Source organism: Mandrillus leucophaeus, unplaced genomic scaffold, assembly GCF_000951045.1.
Source record: "Mandrillus leucophaeus isolate KB7577 unplaced genomic scaffold, Mleu.le_1.0 Scaffold199, whole genome shotgun sequence".
Classification (NCBI taxonomy): domain Eukaryota; kingdom Metazoa; phylum Chordata; class Mammalia; order Primates; family Cercopithecidae; genus Mandrillus; species Mandrillus leucophaeus.
This window is the reverse complement of record NW_012102020.1, coordinates 1,689,861-1,699,878: the sequence shown is the minus strand read 5'-3', so window position 1 is coordinate 1,699,878 and position 10,018 is coordinate 1,689,861. Positions and strand designations below refer to the sequence as shown.

Here is a 10,018-nt window from a genome sequence, read left to right as displayed (position 1 = left end):
GACAGAGCGAGGCTCCGTCTCAAAAAAAAAAAAAAAAAAAATTAGGACTCTCGAAACTCGTTTTTTGTTTTTGTTTTTTGTATTTGTGTGTGTGTGTGTGTGTGTTTTTAAGACAGGGTCTCACTCTGTTGCCCAGGTGGGAGTGCAATGACACAAACCGGGTTCACTGCAGCCTCAACCTCCCAGTTCAAGTGATCCTCCCACCTCAGCCTCTTGAGTTGCTGGGACCACACGTGTGCCCCACCATGCCAGGCTGTTTTTTACCTTTTGTAGAGGGTAGAATGATGCTCAGACTGGTCTCCAACTCCTGGGCTCAAGCAAGCCTCCCGCCCTGGCCTCCCAAAAGTGCTGGGATTACAAGTGTTAGCCACCATGCCCAGTCCTGAAGTTCTTTTAGCCCTTTTTATGCATGAATCCACATAGCACCACCACAAAGTCTCATTGCTATCAAGTATCTTCAGATGAATTAACTGTGTAGGTGATGATTTAGATAGTGTCAATTTAGAATCAAATCAATTTTCACTTTTTCTATGGCATGAGTACAAAAAGCATACTGTCATTCAGTTCTAAATACATGCCATCTAAACATCTTTATTATACACAGATCTGCATAAATCCAAAATTATTTTATGCTCTCATCATTGAGTTAAGACAGAAATAAATTAAGTAGAATTGGTTTTTCAAACCTGTTTTGATGTAAATATCTTCTCATATCTTCTGTTTTTTGAAACTCCCTAATGGCTACTGGCTTTACTGGTGAACCCTAGGCCAAAGGATAGAAATAAATAAATTTAATATATTAATCCATAACACTGTGATTACACAGTTCACATCCAATTTGTCATTTAATTTGTATATTACATTAAAAAATATTTTAATAGACTCTTCAAATGTAAACTTTAAGTGTAAAAGCATCATATGCTATACTGCTGCTTTAATAAACAAAAATGTTCACAATTCACATTTATTTTATAAGAAAGTAGATTTCCTTCTCACTGTATTATATACATTACAGTGACCGAGCACAGTAATATTTACTGAATAATAAGATGTTAGAATTGGAAAGGAACTGAAGAGGCCACTAGTACAGACTTCCATTGAGGACAGAAATTCCCACCTACCCTACCCTGACATTTGCTCAGTTTCTCTTGAATATTTCTGGAAATAATGAGTTCACTGGGCAGATTACATTTCTTTATTGATCCATCACCACAAATTGTCTCTTATCACACTCATACAAATAGTCTTGGGTGTGTTGGTGACTATCAAGATAAAACAAAAAGTAATTTCTATTTATGGTAAAATACTGTATTTAAAAGAAAAATATTACTAGCAATTTTACTTATTTATGAACTAAAGAGTAAAAGGTCATTTTCAAAAAGTATTACTGAGGAAAATTAAACTGGTTTAAAATACAGACCACACACAGAAAAATAAAACTATAAATCAAAGGTAGAGGATTAAAGGTTATCAAAGGAAAATCTACAGAAGCAATACAATCTTGTTTCAACCAAAAATAATCATCAAAATAGTTATTCATCAAGGGAAAAATAAGAAAACAACTTTTCCAAAAAGCATATCTACAAATCAAACATGAAACTACTTATCATCTACCTCCAAGAAATAGGTACATCACATGTCACTAGAAACTTTTGGTGAGTTACTCCAAAGGGCTAACAACTGACTGTCTTAAAGTCTGGACATGAGATCCCAATAATAAACTACAATTCTGCAACTCTGATGCAAAAATAATTTTTCTAATTTTAGTGAATACACCATTTTACAATTTTTGTTTATTTAGTTAGAGACAGAGTCGCTATGTTGCTCAGGCTGGTCTCAAACACCTGGGCTCAAGCAGTCCTCCTACTTCAGCCTCCCGAGTGGCTGAGATTACAGGAATGAGCCACCAGGCCAAGCTATACCCTTTTAACAAAGAAACAAAAATCTCTCCTAGGATGTTGTATCAGTGACTTACCATCCTAGTTTTTTCGTTTGGTTGGTTGTTTTTTGATACGGAATCTTGCTCTGTCACCCAGGCAGAGGCACAATCTTGGCTCACTGCAACATCCGCCGCCCAGGTTCAAGCGACTCTCGTGCCTCAGCCTCCAGAGTAGCTGGGATTACAGGCGCCCGGCATGACTCCCAGCTAAGTTTTATTTTTTTATTTTTTATTTTTATTTTTTTAGTAGAGACAGGGTTTCATCACATTGGCCAATCTGGTCTAAAACTCCTGACCTCAAGTGATCCACCCGCCTCGGCCTCCCACAGTGCTGGGATTACAGGTGTGAGCCACCATGTCCAGCCCCATCCTAGTTTTATGATACTGCCATTATCTAAAATTATTCTAAGACGTACATGAAATTTTCATGACGAAATGAATGTGTCATTCATTTAATTAAAAAAAAAATCATACCATGTTCAGATAGGAATGGTCTATGTATGTGACAAGTATTATAATAAAATTAAATAATAGTAGAGTGTTTAAAATCTCACATAGGTTAGTTTTTAACAATCCATTTTTAGGTAAGTGTTCAGGAAAATAAAAAGATATTTCTTCCCTGGTTGTGAAACCATCTAAAATAATGCTGCCTCATCATATTTTCACAAGACGCTAAATTTTACGAAAGCTTTATGACACAGAAGTCGTAGACTACCATATGTAATAGGCAGCCAGAATTTAAAAACTATTATTACAAAACAAACAATATAATGAATTAAAGAAATGATACTATTATTTTTCATAGTAGTATAATAGGCATTTTTACTTTTAGTAAAGATACTCCATTTATACAGCCTAATTAAGCATAACATGATCAAAGAGAAAGACCAGGAGAAAAGGAAATGAATTCCTTTAAGGATTATAATGTGTCATTGTTCATTTTAATTTTATTGCAAAACAGTTAGGTGCCCCTTGCTCTAGCAGCCTGAACAAGTAGTTTCACCAGTCATCTGGTACATTGCTATCTCTGGGCTGTAAGACTTTGACTTACATAATTTTATCCAACTTTAAATACAAGAGTGTCTCTTTACCAACAAAACACACTGTGTTCAAAAGTGTTCAGACAGGAAAAACCAAAGCCCCTTTTTTAAAAAAAAGAATGATAATATTGGCTGGGCACGGTGGCTCAAGCGTGTAATCCCAGCACTTCGGGAGGCTGAGGCAGGCAGATCACATGAGGTCAAGAGTTTAAGACCAGCCCGGCCAACATGGAGAAACCCCATTTCTACTAAAAATACAAAAATTAGGCGGGCGTGGTGGCGCACGCCTGTAATCCCAGCTACTCAGGAGGCTGGGGTGGGAGAATCACTTGAACCCGGGTGGCAGAGGCTGCAGTGAGCCGAGATCACACCACTGCACTCCAGCCTGGGCGACACAGTGAGACTCTGTCTCATTAAATAAAGATGATAATACCACTCTACAACATGTCCCACTTGAAATGATTATTCTCTATTTCTTTTTTTTCTTTCCTTTCAGCTGTCTCAGACCAAAGAGACTATTCTCTATTTCTAAAAGGCTAATACATCATTCTCTAGAAAGGACCCAACTGTTTCTCAAATAATCACTGCTCAGAGCCTGAAACCAACTCCAGACATCAACATCACACCCACTAAAGTGAAGCCATTTTACTATGCTGACAAGACAGACTGAAGAACGCTGTTCTATCTGAGACCCTTGGGGAGCTGGCGGAGATTCTGCAGTGCGCTGAATGCACATTTGTTTTCTAAGGCAATTCAATGTTCCACTTAAGAGATACCCAGGAATTTTAATAGCAAACAATTTATGTTCTGTGTGACTTAGCACAAAAGCTCCAATATAATTCAGCATATTATAAAAATTCTATGGTTAAGTCTGCATGCTGCCACAAAAGTCAACTTTTTGGTTTAACTGTTAATTAACTACTGACCAAACTATGATTTATCAGTTAGTAACAATATAAAAGCAATAAAAACAACAATGAAAAGCATCACTGTATTTTTCTTTGTATTTTCTTCGAAGGCCTTAACAGTACCTAGACTTCTCTTTTTCCTTCTGCAAAATTCTGAAATCTGTCTTCTTGTTTGAAAAATAAACCTAAAGCCTACTTGAGACTACTGTCTGATGTTTCTGAATAAATCTCAACAATTTGGTACTGAAATTAGAAGTGAACATAATGAAAACAATTAGGCTTAAGTCAACAAATCACTGATACAACAAAACTTTATACTATTATGACTTATTTTCACGAAGGGACAGCAACATATTTAGGCTTCAATCCAGGTACTACCTCATGAGAGATTCGCCGTTGTTCAATATATGCCATAAACTGTGAACTAAGGCTGTCTGAGTCCGGTCCCTTGGGCTGTCTCACCTCGGCCTCTTCTTCCTCTGCGGTACAGCTGTCTATGAAGTCAATCTGATCCAGATCATGTTCCACTGTATACACCACACACACACCCACACACACCAGAAAAAAACATTCGAATTAGATAGCCAATAAAAGACATTTACTTATTTCCTTTTCCCCAAGATTTTCTATTTTGAAAGTGGGAGGGATGATAAAAATTTTAAATTACTTAAGTCTTTTTTTTACCCATTTTATGTCCAAGGTTGGTGGCTCATGCCTGTAATCCCAGCACTTTGGGAGGTGGAGGCGGGTGGATCACCTGAGGTCAGGAGTACGAGGCCAGCCTGACCAATATGGTGAAACCCCGTCTCTACTAAAAATACAAAAATTAGCCGAGCTTAGTGGTGCAGGCCTGTAGTCCCAGCTACTCGGGAGGCTGAGACAGGAGAATTGCTTGAACCTGGGAGACGGAGGTTATAGTGAGCCGAGACCATGCCACTGCACTCTAGCTTGGGCAACAGAGCAAGACTCCGTCTCAAAAACAAAAAAAAAGTAAATAAATTTTACTTATATTTTATTTTGTTTTTCTTTTTTTTGAGACAGGGTCTCACTCTGCCACCCAGGCTGCAGTGCAGTAGTGCAATCTTGGCTCACTGCAACCTCTGCTTCTCACGTTCAAGCGATTCTCCTGCCTCAGCCTCCCAAGTAGTTGGGATTACAGGTGTGCACCACCACGCCCAGCTACTTTTTCTATTTTTAGTAGAGATGAAGTTTCACCAGGTTGGCTACATTGGTCTCAAACTCCTGTGCTCAAGCAATCCGCCCACTCTGGCCTCCCAAAGTGCTGGGATTACAGGCGTCGGCCACCGAGGCTGGCACCTGAGTGTTTATTATTTAGTTCATAATCACTCACAAAAATAGGCTCCAGAAAACCTTAGTCCTAGTTCACTAAAGAACATAGTAATTGATGATAATTATTGAAATAGAGACCTCTAACATTTTTCTTTGGACAGCTCCTGTTTTAAACACAGTAGTTTGAGTTTGTGAGACAAAGAGCAAGACCAGTTTTTAAAGACTGAAGGGCACATCTTCGTGTTTTAGGTCTGGGGCTTATTATCTCTGGAGTAGACAGCAGGTGGAAAACTGAACATAGTCAACTCAGAAGTAAAAGGCCACACACAAAAAAGGGAAAAGGTAAGAGTAAACTAGACTTGAGAAAGAAAAGAGTTTCTGACTACTATCTCCCTTCCAGTAATTGTTGTCAATTAAACAGAAACAAAAAAGATCAGAACAAAGACTGTCCTATTTGGAAAACTATCTGCTAGAGGTCAGCAATGTAGATATTTTATAATAGTTTTTGGATGGGAAGGGATTCATTTGACAAATTTTTTCCTCTCAAAATGCTTTAGGGTGAGGAGAAGTACATAAATTATTTTTAGCCACATCGTTCATCTATTAAGTTTGGGAATCCCCCATTATTTTTAAGTTTAAAAGTAATGAAACAACTACTTAAAATGGCACACTAGAAAAAAAAACTTGCTACTAAGACAGTTTCTCCAGAGACGCATTAAACCACAACCTGTTACTTTATGACGTTCTACAGGCTGCCTAAAAATCGCAGTTGCTGGAGCAGTGAACCTGGAGAAGCCTCTTTCTCAAACTAGTCTTCTGACTCATTTATAAATAATTCTGTGAATGCAATTAATATAAAATGAATTATGAGTTATTAGAGTTTTATTAATAGCTAAAAAAGATGAAAAGGTTACAAGTTTACATCCACATTAGAAGACAGGTAAATAAATGCATTTTTTTTAATGTGCTAACACTTGTCTGACTAAATACATGTTTATATTAAGACCATTTCTGAAGAAAGCAACTTTACTTCTTCATACAATCTAGACAAGTGTGGCCAAAGAGAAAAATAACACAAGCCATAAAGGTGAACCACATACGTCACTTGAAATTTTCTAGTAGTCACATTTTTTAAAGTAAAAGAGGCAATATTAATTTTAATATATTTTACATTGTCCAATATGTCTAAATATCACTTCAACATATAATCAATGCAAAATATTACTACTTTATATGCTTTTTTTTCAAATGAAGTCTTCAAAATCTGATGTGTGTTTTAAACTTACAATACGTATCAATTTGGAAAAACCACCTTTCTTTTTTATTTCCTTTTATGAGACACAGTCTCATTCTGTTGCCCAGGATGGAGTGCAGTGGCGCGATCTTGGCTCACTACAACGTCTGCCTCCTGAGTTCAAGTGATTCTCCTGCCTCAGCCTCCCCAGTAGCTGGGATTACAGGCATGTGCCACTATGCTCTGCTAATTTTTTTTTTTTTTTGGGGGGGGTTTTAGTAGAGATGAGGTTTCACCATGTTGGCAAGGCTAGTCTCAAACTCCTGACCTCAAGTGATCCACCTGCCTCAGCCTCCCAAAGTGCTGGGATTACAGGTGTGAGCCACCATGCCCAGCCTAAAAAAACACATTTCAAATACTCAATAATTACCACATGTGGCTAGTGGCTACCATACCGGCACAGATCTCAACATTATTTTAAGTCTTAAATAAACTGATGGAGAAAGATACCTCATACGAGAGAAACACTGAAGACTACTGAAATGTAAATGAAAAATGGTAACGACAGGAGGAAAGAACATAAGATGGTGAGGAAAAAGACAGCAAACCATTTAATTGAAATCATCACGCAGAAATGAAAGCTCTTCTCAGATAAGTAATAGGTTTCTGGAAAAATCAAAGTCATTTTCCCTTATAACTGGCCCTCAAAATTTAAATATGAAGTTAAACATTAAACATTAAATTCAAACCAATTCAAGCAATACAGAATGGAATGCGAAAATCAAGAGTCTGCTTCAGAAAGTATAAGCAAGTAGAGTGCTACTTGCTAATGAACTACAAATTTTTTAATGTCAGAATAAGGAAAACTGCGATTCAGACGCCCTTGAAGAGCATCTGACAATTCCAAGTGAAGAAAAGGTAAATGCTAAAAAAAAAATGCACTAAATTTCTAAAAGGGATCAAATAATGACCACAGCAAGAATCTTAAAAAGGGAGAATGGTACTTCAAAAGGTCATGGTTAAATCCAGATTAATGAAGATCTACTCCAGGTGTACTGTCTCTAATAAAGTTTCCTCCCAAAATAAAAATAAGGGAGAAATACTATATTTTAACTCTGACTGAAACCAGAAATCATAGTTTCATCCCAATGGAAAATAGCATTTTTCAATCATATATGAAAAGAAGTATTTAAAAGAAGAGTGAAGAAGCTATAGGTACACAAACAAAAGCAATGGGTGTGAAAAAGACAACTTTAAAAAGTTAAATGACTGCAAACACTTTCGATGTCACTGGAATTACGTTTACCTCCACCATTTGTTACCACTAAACTGCCGCGATTCTCTTGGTACTGGCTTTCCCTTCGTAGTCTTTGTTCTTTAGTCATCTCTGCTACTCGAAGAGGCAGATCGGAAAATTCATCTGTAGGCTTAAAAAAGAAGCAGAAACGTGAACAATCATTTTCCAGCCTGGCGGCTCACGCCTGTAATACATGCACTTTGGGAGACCGAACCAGGGGATCACTCGAGGCCAGGAGTAAATCAGCTGGGGGTGCTCACGCATGCCTCTAATCCGAATACTTGGGTGTTGAGACGAGAGCATCGCTTCAGCCCAGGACTTCGAGGCTGCAATGAGATAGGATTCCACCACTGCACTCCGGCCTGTGCGAACAAAGCGAGATCCTATCTCAAAAAGATAAAAACCTGGCCTGGAGTGGTGGCTGATGCCTATAATCCCAACACTTTGGGAGACCAAGGTGGGAACGATAAACCCAGGAGTTTGAGACTAGCCTGGGCAATACAGGGAGACCCCGTCTCTAAATTTAAAAAAAGTTAATTAGCCGGGCGTGGTGGCATAAGCCTGTAGTCCCGGCTACTCAGGAGGTTTATGTGGGGGGACTGCTTGAGCCATGGGCGTGCCACTGCACTCCAGCCTGGGTGAAAGAGCGAGACTCCGTCTCAAAAAAAAAAAAAGATTCATGACTCCATAAATCTATCCATATAGATTTAAAATATCTACGTATATATCTGTATCGATACAGCCACATTTATGAACCCACCCACCAAGACATACAAACACAATTCCAAATTACAAATGAGATGTGGTCTAAAATTAATTTGCTTTTGATTCACCATAAAACAATGTTATAAATAGTAGGTTATCAATCTTGCTAACAAAAGTTTATTTAATAACTTAATGCATCGCTAAAATATTCACATTAGTAATTTTTATTTTTTTATTTTTTCTTCTGTAGACCTTCTCTGTGGACACACTAATTTTTAAGAGCAGAAAACATAATACAAATAATTTAAAAACCAGGAAAACGACAGAATTAGCTAGGAGGTTGTTCCTCCTGAGCACGTGAATACTCTTCACTAAGGTCCTCATCTCTACCCATCGGCCTGAAGTCCCACTTGTTCTCTCACCGTCTCTCGCCTCTGCTCAAGAACACCCCACCCTTCACATTTGAGGCTTCGGTTTCCACGGGCTCAGCTCCTGTTTGCCTTCCTATGATATGAAACTATTTCCATGAGACAATGAGGAAACAGACAGGTGGAAATACGCGTGATGGAAAGCCGGTAAGGAAGCAGAACACCAGTTCCAGCTGTAGAATGTGGGAATCTTACCCCCACCTTGACTTTTCTGTATTTTATGTAGTGAGAAATTGAATCCGGTTAAGGCACTTTTCATTTTCATCATTTTATTTTCTCTTAATCAGGAGTTATAACACACGGATTATAAAAAACACTTACTTCATTCCCTGACCATCTCTTATCACCACTGTCCACGCTATTGAAGCCTGAATCAAGGGCTCCATACGGGCGACTTGAGTACAGTTCTTCATGGCTGCCAAAAAGAGACTTTGTTACTGCAAAGTTTGTTATTTTAACAATTAACATTTGAAATTAAACAGATCAGTTTTCTAAACAAACAAGCAGTCACTTAACTATTAGAACTAAATGGGCTTTAATTTTTTAATGTGAAAAATTCCAAATGGAAACAAAGCAAACAATAGTATGAGACCTCATGTACTCATTATTATCCAGCTTCAAAACAATCACACCTCTGTAATTCTTGTTCACCCAATGAGGCGAGTTTACTGGGACTGTGCTTTTAAGCAAAATTTGAGAGGTTCCAAGAGAAGGCCTGAGGGGTTCTCTTTGGAGTAAAGTCCATAAACATTATTTCACTTTCACTGAAACATCTATCCTGCTTGTTTAAAGGCCCAAGAATTTAATTCTTGCTACTTAAGACTGCTCTATACTCAGGAGGCTGAGGTGGGAGGAATGCTTGAGCTCAGGAGTTTGAGAGACCAGGCTGGGCAACACAGTAAGACCTTGTTACAAACAGAAGAGATTGTTCCACGGTTGGGACTGCCAAGCAGATGACCTTATAAGTCATGTTATGTAGCTGAGGGACTCATAGACTTATAAGTCATATGTCATGTAGCTGAGGGACTCAGACTTATAAGTCATATGTCATGTAGCTGAGGGACTCAGACTTATAAGTCATGTTATGTAGCTGAGGGACTCAGACTTATAAGTCATGTTATGCAGCTGAGGGACTCAGACTTATAAGTCATATATTATGTAGCTGAGGGACTCAGAC

At 38.1% G+C, this 10,018-nt stretch overlaps 1 protein-coding gene across 1 annotated transcript in view; it reads right to left on the bottom strand.

Annotated features, from left to right (window-relative positions):
- The window catches only part of LRCH3 (leucine-rich repeats and calponin homology (CH) domain containing 3), an 85,133-nt gene that overhangs the window by 50,603 nt on the left and 24,512 nt on the right, over positions 1–10,018 (bottom strand). The window contains exons 5-8 of the mRNA XM_011978717.1: positions 9,163–9,256; positions 7,718–7,838; positions 4,266–4,414; positions 687–763 (exon numbers count right to left, since the gene is read on the bottom strand). Coding sequence (XP_011834107.1) covers positions 687–763; positions 4,266–4,414; positions 7,718–7,838; positions 9,163–9,256 — 441 coding nt within the window. The remainder of the gene's footprint in view (positions 1–686; positions 764–4,265; positions 4,415–7,717; positions 7,839–9,162; positions 9,257–10,018) is intronic.